The sequence below is a fragment of the Hemicordylus capensis genome, chromosome 2 (genome assembly GCF_027244095.1).
Source record: "Hemicordylus capensis ecotype Gifberg chromosome 2, rHemCap1.1.pri, whole genome shotgun sequence".
Lineage (NCBI taxonomy): Eukaryota > Metazoa > Chordata > Lepidosauria > Squamata > Cordylidae > Hemicordylus > Hemicordylus capensis.
Genome location: NC_069658.1, coordinates 366515553 through 366535331, shown reverse-complemented (window position 1 = coordinate 366535331; position 19779 = coordinate 366515553). Strand labels below are relative to the sequence as shown.

General features: G+C 42.6%; 1 protein-coding gene across 7 annotated transcripts in view; it reads left to right on the top strand.

Moving 5' to 3' along the window:
* The window catches only part of KCNIP1 (potassium voltage-gated channel interacting protein 1), a 539171-nt gene extending 531021 nt beyond the window's left edge, over nt 1-8150 (top strand). For all 7 annotated transcript variants that reach the window (XM_053295927.1, XM_053295925.1, XM_053295931.1 and 4 more), the window contains one exon: nt 1304-8150. In XM_053295927.1, the coding sequence (XP_053151902.1) occupies nt 1304-1351 (48 nt within the window). In that variant the 3' untranslated portion in view covers nt 1352-8150. The remainder of the gene's footprint in view (nt 1-1303) is intronic.
* The last annotated feature ends 11629 nt before the right edge of the window (nt 8151-19779 follow it).

Here is a 19779-nt window from a genome sequence, read left to right as displayed (position 1 = left end):
ATCATGCCTGATCCTGTGCCGTGAAGTGGATTGGGGCAGCAGAGGAGCTGATGGGGAGAAAGGTGGAGGAGAGCAACCAGAAAAGCAGCTTCCTACAAAAGTCTTGATGAATGGGGAAGACAGTTGCAACTTTTTAAATGGCAGGCAGGGTGCACAAGCTGATTCCTTGGGATGGACAAGGTCTCTTAAAAGGTGAAGTGATAGACAAGGGGATTCTGTGAGTAGTGGAGAGACAGTGGACTTCTCAAGGCAGAAATGAACACATACATTTGGAGATAAAACATGAGCCTGGTTTATGCTGTCGCCTATCATGGTGGGGCATGGGTGAGAGTCTTGAATGCCCACTCCCTCCACCAGTATGTACATGTCGGGAATCCTTTATCCAGACTCTCAAAATCTGGAAAGCTCCAAAATCCAGATACCACACCGAGAGAAGAAGAAAAAACATGCTTGTAGCTTCAACCGCCCTCACACACACACAAAAACCTCAGCCCCAAAACCAATCCCAGCCCCAACTCAGCAGCTAACAGAGTATATACAGAATATATAGTATTGTATAACAAAGCAGCAAAAAGCCCTCAACTCATGGAGAGAACATTACAGCGGCTCTGTAATTGGCTGGGAAGCATTGGGGATGGGATTAGGTGGGACGCAAAGTTTGCAGGAGTGATCGCTTATGGCCCCTAAACTCGCTGTTGTTGCTTCCTCAGCTCGTTAGCTCCCCTTTTAGTTCTCCCCCCTCAGGCTTTTCTATCTGCCTTTTGTTTACTGCCTCTCAAGCACTGCCACTCACATGCTTCTCAAGCTGGTCTGAGAAAGGGGAAGGAGGGAAGGCGGGAAAACTAGTAACCTTTCATGCCCAAGATATCTCATTTATGAAAATATTCCGAAATCTGGAAAAATCCAAAATCCGGAACACCTCTGGTCCCAAGCAGTCCAGATAAGGGATTCTCGACCCGTATTGAACTGCTAGTGTGAACAGAGACCTGAGTTTATAAATGTGATCAATCATCCTAAAAGGGATGGAGCTTGAGAGAGGAGACTTCTCATGGAGGCATTTATGCGCTTAGGCCTCATTTGGCATGTGCCATGGGGCTCAGTCAAATTTGAGAAGAATGTACAATGTTGAGGCTTGCTCCCATGCACAGTCTCCATTTAGGCCACACAGTGTGAATCAGGCCATCATTATCTTTGGCTATGCTTTTTGATCTTGTAATGAGTCCATCTCTAGGATTACTGATTTGGCAGAACTCTTTGTATATGCTGCATAAATATGCATGGCTTTTTTTCTTGTTACTTCCAGGATGACAATATCATGAGATCCTTACAGCTTTTTGAAAATGTCATGTAACCACAGCTGAAGAGCAACATAGGAATCTGAGACTTTGTACGAAATGAGACCCTGAAGAAGAGTCAAGATTTTTTCTCCCTGCCACCTTTCGATGAAAGCTTTTTACTACTCGGACACGCTCAATGTGCAAGAATTTTGTATGCCATCGCAAACTGGGCTGTGTCTCTGAATGCAACAAACTCCATCTCGCCTCCTTCAAGAGACACTGACTAAAATTTATTTCATTTTGGAAGCATGCTAATAAAACCTGACCAGAGAGACTGCTGCTTAAATTTTAATGAATTCGTTAAATTTAAATGATGATTAAAACAATATTCAACATTCTGTTTGCTAATCACAAAACTTCTGCTGCTTTTGCTCTAGCAAGCTGGATTACATATGGTACCACAGCATCAGTAGCTTGCTTAACCACCTCTTGTGAGCAGAAACTCTTTTATCATCATCAAAGGGTGAAATATTGGGCTAATACCTTGCACTGACAATGAGACACTGCTGAAAGAGATCTTGCTGAATTGTGGGCGTGGATTAAATTAGGGCCTGGCCACTCAAACAGCTTAGAGAGCAACCAAGGCAGAGTTGTGGCTCATTTTGCACCAGATTCAGTAATCTTTCTTCCAGGAAGTGTCTGCCATTCAATGATATTGCATTTTCACAGCATTCAGACTGCAACTGATTGTGCTGAGAACATGCATTTATTTTCCCCATTGGCAAAGCTGCTGTGATTAGGAGGGCTGTCAGAATTTGTTTGCAAGAGTAGTATCATGGCAACTGTTGGTTAGTATCCATTATATCATTCACTAATGATGAATAATGCAACTGCATCCTCGCAACACGCCAATGCCATATTGTTAACAATTGGCACTCTGCATGCCAAGAAGGGACTCACACGGAGTCTGAAACTGACCCTTCTCAAGGCAAAGTACAGGGAAGCGAGCGACTCTTCAATCTCACCATCACTCCTGCAGCAAGGTTTTGTACTTGAACTAAGGTGGACTTGCTGCCGTGGAGAGAGGAAAGTAAAAAATGAAAATGACAAAGGAATTCTTTACACTGTCTTGAGATTAGTCAGTTCCAGTTCTCTCCTGAAACCCTTCTGCAGGCCGTGCTCTCCTTCCTGTGCAAGAGAACCCATGTGATTCCATGGTTGTTTGTTTCTTAATGCAAGGGGATAGCAACAAGAACAACCAGCTCTATAGCAAGGCAGCAACATCCCCTGTTTTATATGGACTGGATATTGCACCACTGGTTTTGAGTGGCAATTTCCAGGACAATCCTGCAAATAGGGGCAAGCTTAGAACTGATTGTTTAGAAAGGCCCGGCATATTATTTGATCCTTCTTTTTCCTTTTCAGTTTGTACTCTGGTTTTTCTCTAATTCCAAAGAAGCTTCTCATCCTTCATGTAAGTCAGAGGAGTTTGGTTTCAGTATTGAGAGTGTCATGCTTTTTGTACTTGAAAACTCAGGGCACAATACATAAAGCATTGTTTGCACATGACCTCAGTTCATTTTCACAGGAGCCTTTGCTTGATAGCAACGCTTGGTGGCCTATCTAGAGGTTCATGTTGGTAGTTTTGATTATACAAAATAATATCCGGTGCTGTCCACTGACCCCACTTCATTGTATACTAGGACAGTGAAGGTACAATAACTAGGCACAATAAATTGCAGCTGGGGATGATGGGAGTTGTTGTTCAGCAACAGCTGGAGAACAACTGGAAGTATTTAGAAGAAACATTTTAATTGGTTTTGAAACAACTTCAACATTTTGGAGGGATAACGTTCCCTCCAAATGAAACACTCCCGAGGGGCATCATTTTCAAAATAAAATACCAAGAGGTGTTTTTAAAGTCCCTGTATTATTTTCAGCTATTTTGGCTGATTCTGAAACATCTGTTGAAAGAAAACAATTACAGTTTCAAAGTGAATTTTGTTTCTAAATATTTCAAAGGAAGGATTTGTATTAATCCACTGTCAAATATACCTTTTAAAGTTTCCAATTGTATATAGGCCCTGGCCCTATCCACCCCCAGCACAGTACTTCCAGTGACTGTTGCTGGTGTGTGTCTTAAGTTTCTTTTTAGAATGTGATCCCTTTGGGGAAAGGGAGCCATCTTAATTGTTTGTTATTTCTCTTTGTAAACCGCCCTGAGCCATTTTTGGAAGGGCGGTATAGAAATTGAATTATTATTATTATTATTTTATTTAGTACTTACCATTTATGCTATATGGCTCTGATCCAACAAAGATTAGCTGCCCTTAAGCCTGGTATCCTAAGCAATATGGTTTGAAATTCTGTCGATACTACTGGGGCTTCATTCCAAGTACACTTGATTAAGGCTGGACCACAGGTCCCATTGCAACCAATGAAACCTTTGGCTTGCAACTATATTGAGCCCTCCTATCCCATTCAGTAGCAGTTAATCTTCACTAATTTTAGGTTGATTAGGGTGGTTTGATTACTTCACACAGCCATAATCATTTTTTAAAAAACATTTTATATCCCGCTCTTCCTCCAAGGAGCCCAGAGCAGTGTACTACATACTGAGGTTTCTCTTCACAACAACCCTGTGAAGTAGGGTTGACTCAGAGGGCAAGAATGACAACTACTGTCAATACAAATGGATTCATGTCAAGTACATCTGGTATAAGAGGAAAGCATTCTAACAGACAGAGATTTTTAGTTGGGGATAGGAATAATGTGCTACCATGTGTGTAACCCTATCTAAGTGTTCAATGCTGGTTTTTACATAACAAAGCATCCATCCTGAAAGTTAGGTAAGAACCGATTCTTAATTTTAGAAGTGAAAAAGACAAGATAAACATTTTAAAGCAAAATATGAAGCTTTGTTTACGGAGCAGCGCCAAGATCTTGACTGGCTAGCTAAAAGAGCCTAGTTTATTCAGAATGTCCTAGGAAAGCTCCTTGCCTATACAGTGACTGGTTAAAAGGAAGGGCAGCAGCAAGTGGCTCAGGTTACACTACGTCCTCTGTGGCCATCAGATCTCCAGCAAGGTTCTACATATATTTTTTACAAATGGATTACATTTTACTGGCAATGTAAATATATTTTAAATAAGACACTCATAGTTCTATATTTTATAAAGCACATTAACTGTAAAGCCTAAATGTGTACAGGGATCTACATAGCTGATGCTAACATAAACTGGATTTGTGGTGTTAAAGGTTTGTCCTCCAAGGATCCTACCCTTTATATACTTTTGAAATACTGATCTGGAAATTTATTTATTTTTTACCAGTACCAAATAGCCCCACCTGCTTCCTGGCTCTAGCCTCACCTGTTGATCAGTTCTCCCCACCTCTAAAGATCCCCAGACTAGTATTGTAAACTCTGGCACCCTGATCCATGAAAAAGCATTACATGTGCAGAGGCCTGGAAAAGGAAGGTGTTACCTATGTGGTTCCCTGCTCCAACCCAGCAAGCAAGTTTTGGTGCATGAATCTCTTTTTTCAAGCTAAAATTTCAATGATTTGCTGCTTGAGAGGAATGTGGGGCTGGATTTAGGACTCCCTTTTCTCCTTTGTTGCCAGACACCTATTTCACAAGTTCTTTCTTTCTTTCTTTTTTAAAAAGAAAAATTAGTAATATGAATATATGGATTTGAGTGACATACAGTGTGTTCTTCTATATAGCACTGAAGAGACTGCAGATTCAGAATATGGGAAAGACTCAAACTACAGGATTTCCACACTTCTGCAGCATTTTTGCAAATAATTGCAAAACAACAATGCAGGAGCAGCAACCCTCACTAGTTAGGCATTAGGAAATCAAAAGTGTTACCGGGCACTAACTATTATATCACAGATTGTTGGGGGGGTTCGTAATAAAATAATATCTATAATTATAATGACTTTCAGTGGGAGTGAAACACATGCTTAACTTTCCCAGGGAAAACTATGGGACTGGGTCACACCCTATAGTCCTCATTTGGATTGGAAGTAACGCCTCACCATTTTCAGCTGCTTCAATGTATCATAGCATCTTGGGTGTTCAATGTGTATCTGGACAAATAATGGGCAGTTATTAGGAAGTGAATGTATGGATCCTCTAGTCCACCCCCCTGTTTTAAGACAATGGAAGTACTAATCCAAACCCAGCATTGCGGGCAGGAGGGAGAACTTCTGTGGCTTAAAACTCCCCGTGTCTCCTGTCTCTCTACACATACCATGCTTAGCACCGCAATATGGATGGTTGAAATGCTAAGTCTTTGCTTCTGAGAACAAAATCCCACTGATTTTACCTGCTACATGTCGTGAACCTATCCTCCCTAGAACATTGTTCTTCCCATGTTCTCCAAGAGGTCTCTCCCAATTTAGAGATCCACTGAGCCCTTTCTCATGATCGGAGAGAAAGGGCTCAAAGGAAAGCGGGGAGGAAGGCGGCTAGCACTTACATCCCTGCAGATGATCCTGCTTCTCTTCCTGGGCGGGTGAATCGCCTACTCACATGATTGCCAGTAGCTGCCGGCAGCATGGAGGGTCAGGGGAAAGGAAGCGGCCCAAAACTCTTGCCACCCAAAACTCCCCTAATGCACTGTCCAAGTGCACAGTGCATTGTGGGGATTCCCCCAATGCCAGCCGGGGACCCCAGTCTCCCAGCCCTGGGCTGGCAGATGACCACAAAAATGAGGTTACTTGCAGGAGGGCTCTGCAAGCGGTGGCAGCCACTTGTCTCCCACTGCTTGGCTGCCTTAGCCTGCTCTTGGCTGCTTGTGAGAACAGGCTCACTATCTTCTGAATGAATTCCAAGTGGAATCGTCACAGTGAATTTATCACAATGCATGTGATGTAGCAGGCCAAGCCTGCGGAAAACTTATGCTACATTAAATCAATTAGTATCCCTAAAATTTATAGTTCTTTTCTGCTACCATACTTATTTGGACAAACAATGGATACTCTTTGGGAATCTGTCTCCATAGTTAGTAATTTAGGACATAAAGCAATAACACACTTGCCCTGCTACCTCCTGTGTGTCATTAAAAACTGCTATTATGATGTGCATTATTGTTATAATGCAAATTTTTGGGTGCTGAAGAAGTAATTTGTAGCAGGCAAGAATGAGTACATTTTTTAATTCAGAGATATGTGTTAGGCTACTTCCTCTTCATTTTCAACAATGACCAGCCTTCCCATTAGTACTCTGTTGTATGCAAGAACACACATGCTCTATCCCATTGAACACTAACATTAAATGTCTCCTTCCACTATTTTTTTCAATTAAGGTTGTTTGCTCAACTTCTTTAACTTGTTCAGCATGGTCTACTGCAAGAAATTCCAAACTCCACAAGTCACAGCTGGAATATATTTCATGCAGGATTCAGAAGTTCCCCCCAGGACCAGGGGATTTGTATGTGGCATGGCCACTGAATAGCACAATGATTCTGATCCTGATCCTGTTGAAATCAGTAGTAAAAATCAACAGTAAAATTTATCAGTAGTAAAATGCTGGATTATCCAGTAATATCATGGGACAATTGATAATCAAATGGAATAAGTGTCTCCTAATCTGCGATGAGGGCTGCTAGAGGCTATGGAAGCAGGATCTCCCACACCTACTGTTATCTTTTCTTTTTTAATATATACTAAGACTGAAGCCATTGCTCCCTTATTACTATCTCCAATTGTGAACTCAAACTGCGATGATGTCAGGGACCTTAGTAATCCAGGTTGTTGTTGTTGTTTTATTCTGAACCCATGTCTTGTCTAGGAAGATTCCATGGACTGAACCTATGAATACAGAATGTAGTCTGACTAATAGTTTAAAAAGACAAATAAATTCATGTATAGTGTTGACATATAGTATTGGTAATCACGCTTATTTATGACAATAAGCATGATCCAGCCAAAGTTACAGTCTACATCTAACTTCTATTCCTTTCATTAGGAGACAGCTATGGTTGTGTGCATTGACATCTGTGGGATGCAAAAGTGTTTAATTTTGGCTGGATTATTTCTCCGCCAACATTTTAGTGCTCTGAAGCCTAATAATTGTTCATAATTGCAATATTTATGACGAAGACTTGATGATAATAAGAGAAATACTGTGATCAACTGTTTTTGCATCATTCTCAATTTTAACAGCATTACGTGGAAGGTAGTTTTTGGGTTGGTTTCTAGGTTACCATTTTGAAATGTCAGTGTTCTCCATTGTACAGATCTGCTCATAATTGTAATTGTTTCCACAGTGTCAAAAATATTTGTCTGATTCCATTAGTTATGAGTTATTCTGTGTCAGGGATATCTTTTTTTTTTTTTTTTTTTTTTTTTTGCAAATGTTGTTCACCTGCATTTAAGGGCAACAGTTTGTTAAAAATAGAAATGCCAGTAATGATGATGCAAAAAAACTTTAATGTGTCTTTTACTGTTGATGTTTGTTTTCCTGTTACTCATAGCAATGCCATGAGCAACCATGAATAATGCTAATTGTGATGGTTTACTGGAGATATACTGCAGTGTTCAGTTGGAATGATAAATTAATGGCATCCCTGAAATGTTGTCATGTTGCAGAAAAACATCCCCACTGTGTTGACATAAGAAATGTGATCCATAAGAGTGCAGTGGTGTTACAGCTTTTTCCTTCTTCATGCAACAGCCACCATAGTTTGTAAGGACATCAGAAAAAAAACAACAGTTCATGATAAAGTAAAGCCATTTTATTGGAGCAGCAACGCATAGCTTCACTTTCACAAATACTATGATCAAACTGTAATTTGTATAATATTTTGTTGAACATTTTCAAAGATTTTGGTTTTAATAATAAAAATATAATATGTACATAAAGTTATGTGTATGTGTGATTTTCTGAATGTTTAGGCCCAACTCCACTCGACACAGGGAAAGGGCGGGAAGAAGAGACCCCTGCAAATGCTTTTGGGCAACCAGAGATCATTGATACTGATATCAGTTGGTGGGGCTGGCACTTTGTGTACACAAAGTCTTAACAAGAATGAATAACAGGTAACTTCATGGCAATGGAAGGCCTGCTGGCATCAGAACCCATGGATCTTCTGTAAGAGAGGATAAGCAAGTGAAAGTGCTAGAGCTGAAACAAGAGGAGAAGTTGCATCATCCTCAGCTAATGCACTTTGGTGCAGAAGTTATTCTCTTCTAGGGATGTGCATGAACCGTTTGCTGCAGTTCAGTCCAAATTCAGAACAAACTGTGGGTCTCCAAACTGGTTTGGTCAAACCCATTGGCTGGGCCAGTCGGGCTGATGGACCAGAACCACTTGAACCAACCTGGTTCATGGTGGACTGGTTCATGATCGAACTGGTTCTGCTCAGCACACACTCCATCTCTGAGCAGTCCACCCCATGTCTTATGGTATTATTGACTGAGTGGGTCTGTAGGGTAGGCTTTTGGGTTGGGACAAATGTGGGACCACAGAGGCAGGAAAGATTGAAAAGGAATGCTGAATTCCCCAATTAATGCCTGTTTGTAGATCCTCTGAAAATTCAGTTCTTGGAGAACAGTTCACCACCATAACTGGTCCCTATCCATGGTAAATGAAGAAACTTCATTTCCTCAAAAGGGGGAGGAAGTGGTCTGGGATGGCATCTAACATTTATGGCTTCATAAAAATAGGAAGAACATTATAATTATAATTATATTATTATTATTATTATTATCTATTATTATTTTTTACATTTATATCCCGCTCTTCTTCCAATGAGCCCAGAGCGGTGTACTACATACTTGAGTTTCTCTTTCACAACAATCCTGTGAAGTAGGCTAGGCTGAGAGAGAAGTGACTGGCCCAGAGTCACCCAGCTAGTATCATGGCTGAATGGGGATTTGAACTCGGGTCTCCCCGGTCCTAGTCCAGCACTCTAACCACTACACCACACTGGACATGTAATGTTAAGGAGACACTGCTATATAGCACTTTACAGTCTGAGATGTGGGTGCGCCAGCTATGTTTCAAAGGTGAGTGCATATGAGAATAGCAATTCAAACATTCAGAAAAAGAATAGTATAAGGCTCCTGGGACTGTATCACTTGAAAATGCAGGGTGTGTGTGTGTGTGTGTGTGTGTGTTTCATATGTTCATACATACACACACACACACACACACACACCATGTTCTCCACCTGCATAAACATCTCAGTCAGAACCTGCCCCAATCGTAATTCAATAATGTGATTATTGTTAGACCAGAAGGAAAATGTCAGGTGTTTCTTGTATGACCATGTATATTAACATGGCCATAGCCATACTGGAATGGAGCATCTAATTAAAAAATGTCCAACTGGATGGGGCAAATGACCAATCTGTTTTCAGGATGACCAGTGGCAGCCTTATTCTGTAGCCAGATCTTACAGAGTTAACATTCATGTGTTTGCTTTCGAATTAAGAGTTCAGACACAAACTGGGGTTTTTATTTGTTTTGGTGCCACAGTGTGGCTACTTAAAGTTACTGCTTTTCTACTAAACCTAAAGTTTATACAGAAGCCTTTTCTTGCTAAAGATATCCCTCACTACTGGTCTGCGGATGATAGTATTCATTCTCCAAGCAGTCCCATTGCTCCAATACCATAAACTGGGCATAAGACTGCTCTGCTGCTGCGCTTCACAATAAAGTGGGGGTGGGGCAGAGTTGTGCACCCGGCCCCATCAACAGGCATGGGGGCTGCCATTTTTTTCCCCAGCATGTGAGGGAGTGGCTGCATAAGCTGCTGGCTCACTTCGCTCTTGGTTGCCCTGGGGTGAGGCACCCATCTGCCCATCCTGTTTCTGTGAGGGTTATCCAGTCGCCTTTTGGGGGCCAAGTAGGAATTTTTGGGGGTCACACTCAATTAAACCAAACAATGAAAGAATTGGTGGGGGGTGGCCTTTTTATTGGTCTACTTCTCACTGATTCTCTTGATTGTCTAGGCTGTTTTGGCCACTTGCAGGAGGAGTGTGTGGCTTGGGGTAGGTCGGCTCATATTGGACTGGAGGACTGATTAAGGTGAGCAGGCAAGCCAAGGAACAGTCCACTCAGTGTTTTGCAGCCAGGGGCAGGTGGGGCAGGCTGGCCTCCCCTCAGCAGGGATAAAACTAGGGATGTGCAAAATGTTTCGGGTACAGAATGATCTGTACCCGAAACAGCCCATTTTGGCTATTTTGTAGCCAAAACGAATCACCCTTTCTCAAGATCCAAAAGTTTTGTATAGAAAACTAGTCGTCCCTGTTTTGGCTACAAAAGTTTTGTTGTTTCAGACCTCTATTTTGCGATCGCTGCAAGTCTTTCTCCTTCAGTCTCCATTTTGTGTTTTGATAGCAGTTTGAATTTCCCGCCCTTCCAGGCTGTAGATTGGTCAGTGAAGCATGGGCTGATCTGCAGGCAATTGCCTCCTTATTACTTTTAAGGAATTTTAAGGGTTAAATTTACCCTCATTGGCTGGGGGCGTGGGGTCAAAGAATAGCAAGGGTGAAGGGTATTTATTGGGGCACCACAACCAGGGTGTTGTGCAGCACAACCAGCACAACCATTTATTGGGGCTGCAGGGGCCATTTCTTCCTTTCTGCTGCCTTGTGTGGGAGAAGAGAGAGCTCTATTGCCTGATTGCTCAGCCTTGCTGCCCCTATCACCCACCATTGCCTCCATTGTTCTGCATTGCCACTATTGCTCAGCCTTGCTGCCAGCCTGCCTTTTCTCCTGCATTTTCAGCCTTTTTTTTTTTCTTTTCTTTTTTGAGGAAAAAAAAGGATTGGGAGAGAAACAAACAAACAAACAAACAAACATTGTTCTGCCTTGCTGCCAGCCTCTACCTGTGCCATTCTCTCCTGGATTTTTTTCTCCCCCCTCCCCCGTCTTTCTTTCTTTCTTTCTTTCTTTCTTTCTTTCTTTCTTTCTTTCTTTCTTTTGAGAAAAAGAACTGGAAGAAAATAGATTTTATTTACTTATTTATATTTTTCGGATTTTTAAAAATTTCTTCCTGCTGCTGAGAGAATCCCTGCTGCCTGCCTGTGCAAGCAGCCAGACATACCAGCCCCAGAGCGCTGGCCATCTGTGGCCAGCCAGCAGCCACCCCCACGCTAAATTTTCTAAAGTTTTTTTGAGGCTTTTGCCTTATATGAAGAAGAGGAAGACTGAAGAAGAAAGACTGACCAGACCCACATAAGTGGACTACAGAGACCCAATGTTGGAGAAGCCTTCGAGAGACTGAGTGAGAGTACCCATTTATTATTTCCACACACACCACCACCACCACCAAACACACACACACACACAGTGTGTGTGTGTGTGTGTGTGTGTCTTAATTATGTATTCTTGGGGTTTTTTTCCTGGGAGGTTTGGCAACTGAATTTAAAAGGTTGTGTGTTATTTAGGATAGGTTTAAATAGGGGTTCTGTTTAGCTTTAGAGTTTAAATAGGGATCCCCATTAGCTAGCTAATAGTACTAATAGGTGGTTAGAGAGTAGCATAGCCTTGTGGTTTTAAAAAAACAATTCTCTTTTTCCCCCTTCCAAATAATTTATTTGCATTCTTTTAAAGGAGCCTGTCCTCCAGTGTGCCCTAATAGTATTAATATTGCTGTTGTTCTGCAGCCTAGGCTTTGCACACTTTTTGTGTTGTTGTTTTTTAAAAAAGAAGCCTGCCTCTGTCTGTGCCCATTTTATAAAGCGCATATGCTATATTATTCTCTCTCTGCCCATAATTTGTATCTTGTTGTGTTTGTAGGCCCACACCACAACAATCCCTAGTTATACTGTATCTGCTCTGCTGCTTGTTATTGACATTGTATCAAATCCATCTCTCCTCCTAGTAGTTATAATTGATACATTGTTTCTCTGCTTCTGTTAAATTCCCTGAATCCCTCCCTAGCCTGTCTATCTATCTCTGTTCTACTGCCAGGGCCCAGCACAGCACAGCCCCTACAGGCAGACAGGCACCAAGTAGCACTGAATGAGGGAGTGAAAGCATCCCACTGCGCCACCCACCTGCACTGCACCCTTAAAGAAAGCAGCACTGCAGCAGAAGCACCACAACCCATTGGCACTTGGGGTGTGTGTGGAGGGGGGGCACACTCTGCTGAAGTCAGCCCAGCCCTTGTTATCAGCCCTTCTCCCAACTGAGTGTCCCCTGCCCTGAGACACTGACCCCACCCCACTCTGCCCCTCGCCCCCAATCCTTTCCAAAAAAAAATTCTTTTTAAAGTCAGGGTTTAAAAGAAGCTCTAAAAGAGATGGCTGGGAGGGGTGGAAGAGGCATGCCAGGTAGGGGGAGGCTTATTTTCCCTGCTGGTCATGGTAGGGGGTGGCGGCATGGGCCTATTGCCCAAGTCACCCGCGCCCCTGCTTTGGGGCGCAGGCTGCACTTCTCTAGTCTGCCTGACCCCTGCTAACTTGGCAAAGAGGCACCTTTTAATGTGGTGATTTTCTTTATTTAGCAGGGGGAGAGTAACTGGCCCTATCGACCCCCAGCACAGTACTTCCAGTGACTGTTGCTGGTGTCTATTTTATGTTTCTTTTTAGACTGTGAGCCCTTTGGGGTTCTTATCTTTGGGGTTCCATCTTATTTGTTTGTTATTTCTCCATGTAAACCGCCCTGAGCCATTTTTGGAGGGGTGGTATAGAAATTGAATGAATGAATGAATGAATGAATGAATGAATATGCCAGGGCCTGCGGGCAAGCAGCAATTAGTGGGGAGGACCTCCCCTGCCAGGGAAGAAGTTCTGAGGTGTTCTGAGTATAGATTCTCTGGTAGCATATGAGAGTGGATTAATAGTTTGTCATTGGAAATCTCATATGCTACCAGAGAATCTACACTCACAACACCTCAGAAACAACAAATCTCTGTACCCCATGGGGTAGGAACCCATGGAAGTGGTTGGCACCCTATGTGCACTACACTGCCACTTGCTCTGGGCCACCCTGGTCCCCCCCCCCCCCACCATGGAGTTATGGGGCTGCTGGAATCCCCATTATTCCCCAAGGGAAAAATCTTAAAGATGTGTAAACTTTAAAAATTCACAAAATATCAACCCTTTGCCCAATTCCTTTGAAATTTGGGTAATAGCTCCCACTCATTGGGAACTACCCCCCCACCCACCCCACACACTTTTTGCCCCAGGACCCTTTTTAAAATCTGAACTGATTCTAATGTGATTCTGAAAAATTTGGGTACAAAACTAATCAGGGGTGATGGGGGGGGCAGATTTGGGCCCAAAAAAAAATGGGGTTGTTTCAATTTGGGTACAAATCAAAACACAAAAATCATTTCGTGCACACCCCTAGATAAAACTTCACTGTTGTGATGATGTCTGGACCTGGAGCCAGGCTAAATCAACACACAGTCCTTTGCTATATCATGAGCAGTCCTCCTTATGAGGCTGATCAAATGACTGGGTACCCACACTCTATTTAGTATGTTCCTCACTGCAGGTTAATTGTAAATTTATTCTATAAAGTGGCCTTAGTTCTTCCAAATTATTCATGTCCTTTCGTTATTGAGGCCTGGGTGTGTGTGTTCCTCTTTATTTTAGCACAGAACATAGGAAGCTGTCTTAGACTGCATCAAAACATTGGTCCACATTGGTGATGTACATTGGGATGAAGAACTCCAACTTCAAGTCTATGCTGATGGGATCTGAGCTGTCAGTGACTGACTAGGAGAGGGATCTTGGGTTCGTGGTGGACAGCTCATTGAAAGTGTCAACTTAATGTGCAGCAGCTGTAAAAAAAAAAAAAAGGCCAATTCCATGCTAGGGATAATTAAGAAGGGGACTGAAAATAAAACTGCTAATATTATAATGCCCTTATACAAAACTATGGTGCAGCCACACCTGGAGTACTGCATACAATTCTGGTCACCACATCTAAAAAAGGATATTGCAGAACTGGGAAAGGTTCAGAAGAGGGCAACCAAGATGATCAAGGGCTGAGAGCACCTTTCTTATGAGGCTAGGCTACAACACCTGGGGCTATTTACTTTAGAAAAAAGACTACTGCAGGGAGACATGATAGAGATCTATAAAATCATGCATGGTGTGGAGAAAGTGGAGAGAGAGAAATTCTTCTCCCTCTCCCATAACACTAGAACCAGGGGTCATCCCATGGAATTGATTTCCAGGAAATCTAGGACCAGCAAACTGAAGTAATTTTTCATACAACGCATAATCAGCTTGTGGAATTCTCTGCCACGAGATGTGGTGACAGCCAACAACCTGGATGGCTTTAAGAGGGGTTTGGATGACTTCATGGAGGAGAGATCTATAGACGGCTACTAGTCGGAGGGCTGTAGGCCACCTCCAGCCTTGGGGGCGGGGTGCATCTGGGTACCAGTTGCGGGGGAGTAACAGCAGGAGAGAGGGCATGCCCTCAGCTCCTGCCTGTGGCTTCCAGCAGCATCTGGTGGGCCACTGTGTGAAACGGGATGCTGGACTAGATGGGCCTTGGGCCTGATCCAGCAGGGCTGTTCTTATGTTCACAAAGGTCAGTATTGTCTACACTGACTGGCAGCAGCTCTCCAAGGTTTCAAATAGGAGTCTTTCCCAGTCCTAACTGGACATGCCACAGATTGAACCTGGGGCCTTCTGCATATTCTCTACCACTGAGCTACAGCCCCATCCCTAAAGATGACATACATGAGTCTCCTATCCAAGCAGTGACCACACCAAAGAGGCTGTAACATGTGCCCTTAGATCATGCTCTGGGACCCAGCTTGGCTCTTGAATCACTTCAAAGACATAGGATTTGCTAACCAATTACATTTTTCCCCTGTTGGTATTTCATGACCCAAATTGTGTCAATTTGTTCATTAAATCAAAGATGCTTGGTAAAGGCAGCCTTTTCATGAAGCAAAGTGAGGTGATCACTCCAGACTTCTGACTGAAGTTAAGCCACTTTAGGGACCCAAGTTCAATGTCAAGCCTCCCTCACTGTCTTTCTGGACATCTGCACTGACTTTTCTTGCTTGTGTGCCCAATTTTTCTCCGGCACTGCCTGCCTCACCTTCCCCTTGTTTGCTGCCCTTCTCCCACCCCCCATAGACTGCATGTAGTATAAGTACAAATATAGCCAGCACATATATGTATCAAAATAGCTAAATTCATTTAATGAGCTAGATAATTTAAAGTCAAGGAGCACAGTGAAAAAATGGGACTACAACTAAATGTAAAGAATACTAAACTAATGGCAATGGGTATAGTAACCAGCCTCAGAACTGATAATGAAGAAATTGAAGCGGTGGATAGCTTCTGCCTTTTAGGATCGACCATCAACAGTAAAGGATCTCACAGTCAAGAAATATGCCTCAGACTAGCACTTGGTAGTGTTGCAATGAAGGCCTTGGAAAGGATATTTAGATGCCATTAATTGTCTATACCTACAAAGATTAGAATCATTTGGACAATGGTTTTTCCCGTGACACTCTATGGATGTGAAAGCTGGACTTTGAGGAAGCAAGATAGAAAAAGCAATGATGCTTTTGAACTTTGGTGCTGGAGAAGACTTTTGAGGATATCCTGGGCAGCCAGGAAAACAAACAAATGGATCATAGAACAAATCAGTCCAGAATTTTCACTCAGGGCACAAATGACTAGGCTCAAACTATCATACTTGGGACACATTATGTGAAGACCCAGCTCCCTTGAGAAGTCCATAATGCTGGGAAAAGTTGAAGGAAAGAGAAGAAGAGGATGACCAGCAGCAAGGTGGATGGACTCAATTACAACAGCAATGAATGCAGCACTGAGAGACCTTAAAGGCTAAGTTGAAGACAGATCATCCTGGAGAATCTATCCATGTGGTCGCTAAGAGTCAACACTGACTTGACGCACTTAATCAATCACTCAATCACTCAGTCAATTTAAAATGTAGGTTATGTAGTGCCTAGATATGTGTTTAATCTTAAGTGTCTAGTGTCATGTGGGAATGCCCCATATGGCCAAATCATTAAATACTAATTCTCTGTATTCAATACAATATGATTTATTCAGATTCTGAATTGTGTGTGTCAGTTCTGATGGGAGGACTTCCTTCTGATGGGAGGACTTCCTTCTTATGGGAGGACTGTAGCCACACACACACACACACACCCCGCTCATAACAACAGCTGTTGCTAGAAGGTAACAGACACAGTTATCCAGTCAGGATTTCCAATTTGTCAGCAGGGTGAAATGATGTGGTGACAAAGAGAAGAAACTATTGCAAAGTTGCATCCCCTTCTGGGCTAGGGTTGGAAATGAAGTTTCTCCAAAGTAGAATTTGAAGAGTACTTCTGGTTTCCTCCCAAGGAAAAACTTCAAGGAATTTTCCTAGGCAGTTTCTCCCTAAATCACACACCATACTTTCAGATGGATGTAAACAAACTGGAATGGATTCCAAGGAGGGTATGGAAAGCAAGCCCTTTAAGAAAAGTTTGAAGGACCTGGGTATGCTTACCTGGAAAGGAGGAGGCTGAGGAGGGACATAATGATGATGGTAAAGACTAGATATAATGGGCTTAAGGTGCAGGAGGATAAATTTGGGTTGAACATTAGGAGAAACTTCTTAATGGTAAGAGCAATTTGATAATGGAAGAATCCATTACTTATGGGCTCTTCGGAGTAATAACCCTCTTCGGAGGGGTATTACCCCGCTTCGGAGGTATTCCAGCAGAGGTTGGACAGCCATCGGTTGGGGATACTCTAGAACTGGATGTCCTGCACTGAGTGGAGATTGGATTAGGTGATCTACATCACCTAATCCATTAGGTGATCTAGAGCCCCTGGTGGCGCAGTGGAAGAGCCCCTGGTGGCGCAGTGGTAAAACTGCCGCCCTGTAACCAGAAGGTTACAAGTTCGATCCTGACCAGGGGCTCAAGGTTGACTCAGCCTTCCGTCCTTCCGAGGTCGGTAAAATGAGTACCCAGAATGTTGGGGGCAATATGCTAAATCATTGTAAACCGCTTAGAGAGCTCCGGCTATAGAGCGGTATATAAATGTAAGTGCTATTGCTATTGCTATTGCTACATGGCCCCTCCAATTCTATGATTCTGTATCATTTGAGCTTCTTTAGTTCAGCCATTTCTTAGCCAAAGAGAACTTAGCTGCTCCAATAACTGGTCAGCCACAGACTGCTCTGTGACCCTGTAACCCTGCATTTTTGAAAGAAAAAGATATAGCTTGTTTGTTTTTGTTTGTTTGTTTGTTTGTTTAATACATTTATATACTGCCCCATACAAAAAAGTCCCTTGGTGGTTCACAGGGACTTGAACCTGTGACACAGTTTATGTAAGTGACGATGTACTTAGGGGTGTCAGGGCATGTGAGATCGAGTATTACAAATGCTTGTGTGAGTTTGAGAAAGTGAGTAAGAGAAGACAATAAGTGTGAACCATGAGCCAGGAAATCCCTACCCTAGAGAAGGCAAGACAAAATCCCTACCCTAGAGAAGAAGGTTCATATGACCAGGTGGGCAGCGTGGGGGGGGAAAGGCTGGTTGAACTCACCTTTCACCCAGACAAGTGCTAGTGTATTGTTGGGAATGTGTACTGTGCTCCCAGATGCAGCTCAGAAATCTGGAGGTCAGGACAATGCATCCCAGCCTCCGGATATCCCACCATGTGCTGTGCAACACATGTGATGCATTGGGAAATTCCCCCAAGGAGATGGGCAGTCTAGACACCCATCTCTGTGTCTGCTAGGGCTAAACATAGCCCCAGCACACACATAATCCTGGAGCCAGCTAAGAGCTGGGTTTCAAAGTGGGGCTATGCAGCGCTGCCCCACTGGGATCAGGACCAATCCCAGCAGTTCTCATGCACCGCCTTCCATAGCCTGTGTTAGGGTGCAAGTGAGGAGAGCCTCAGGAAGTGTGAACCATGAGTCAAGAAATCCCTACCTTAGTTCAGCTCTCACCCTTGCCATGAGTTATAGGTAGCATATCTCTCACTAGCATATCTAGATATGCATCAGGATATGCATATCTCAGCATCAGGAGCTGCCCTCTCTCTCTCTCTCTCTGAATTATGAGGCTACTAATAAGTAGTGTGCCTTTAGCAAAGTAGCCTGTATTTCCAGTCGCTATGGGTAGACCTAGTTGTGCAATTAGTCAACAGACTGTTCACTGCAAATGAGACCCACCCCTTGCTCCCAGTTTGTCTGAGCAGGAATGGTTGAATCACCTATAGCGATGAAGCGATAGCAAGAGAAAATTCATGCAGTGCATATTTCATATTTTCCATCCACTTGGTAACTTCAGTTTCCTGCTCCTGATACCTATGGGATAGTTCCAGCCTCAGGTAAGTGTTTTGTGTTTTCCAGGGAATGGTTGCATGCAACTGATACGTGAGAGCTGTAATATCCATGGCTAAAATCTATCACTTGAACACTAGCACCTGAATTGTAAGTTTGAATGACTTCTTTATTAGACATGCTGCGGACATGCTGTGGTGAATAAGAAAAGGGCTGGTGCCAAATGTGCCTTATTTCCTAAGTTTTGAAGCTTTTTGGAGGAGATGGATTTGATGAAAGATCATTACATTGTAAATATTAAGTTATTTGAAATATTATTGGGGGGGGATCCTTTTCTGCATACTTTGCTGCAGTGAAACCCTATTAAATTAGTTGAAGGTACAGAGTTCATGGAGAAGATGTATTTAAGCATAGGAAACACTATTCATATGACTTAATATTTTATGGTTGTGTCTTAGTTATTAAGGAGCTTTCTTTCTTTCTTTCTTTCTTTCTTTCTTTCTTTCTTTCTTTCTTTCTTTCTGCTTGACTTGCTGTGTGTGTGCATGCGCATACTGATGACATCATCATAGCCAAGCTTGATGCCAGAGGGGAAAACCAGTTGCCTCCTCTAGCTTTCCAGAACTGTAAGTAAGACGCTTACTGAACCCTTTTTGTCATTTGTGCCTTTTTGCATAATTTTAAAGTCTGATTTAGTTGTTTCTTTGTGATGATGATATTATGTCAATGGAAAATTATTTTATTTATTTATTTATTTATTTATTTATTTATTTATTTAGTTTATTTAGTTTATTTAGTTTATTTAGAATATTTTTATACCGCCCCAAACTTATGTCTCTGAACTGTGTTGGCAGACCTAAAAGTAGCTAAACTAGTTTATAATGGGATTCAGTTTGCTTCAATTGAATGTTCTGACTCACTATTATTGCCCCATCCTTTCAGTTCAACCTCTTGACTTTCTTTCACCTACATCAAGGAAGGAAAAACATGCATAAGCCGAAAATGGCAAAATAGTCTGCATTCTCTTAACAATCAGTTATATGTCTCTCTAAGGCAGGCATCCCCAAACTGCAGCCCTCCAGATGTTGCTGAACTACAACTTCCATCATACCCAGCCACAAAAAATTGTGTCTAGGGATGCTGGGAGTTGTAGTTGTAGATGTAGCAACATCTGGAGGGCCGCAGTTTGGGGATGCCTGCTCTAACGTGTGGTTCAAACAATTAAAATGAATCCTTACACAGGTGT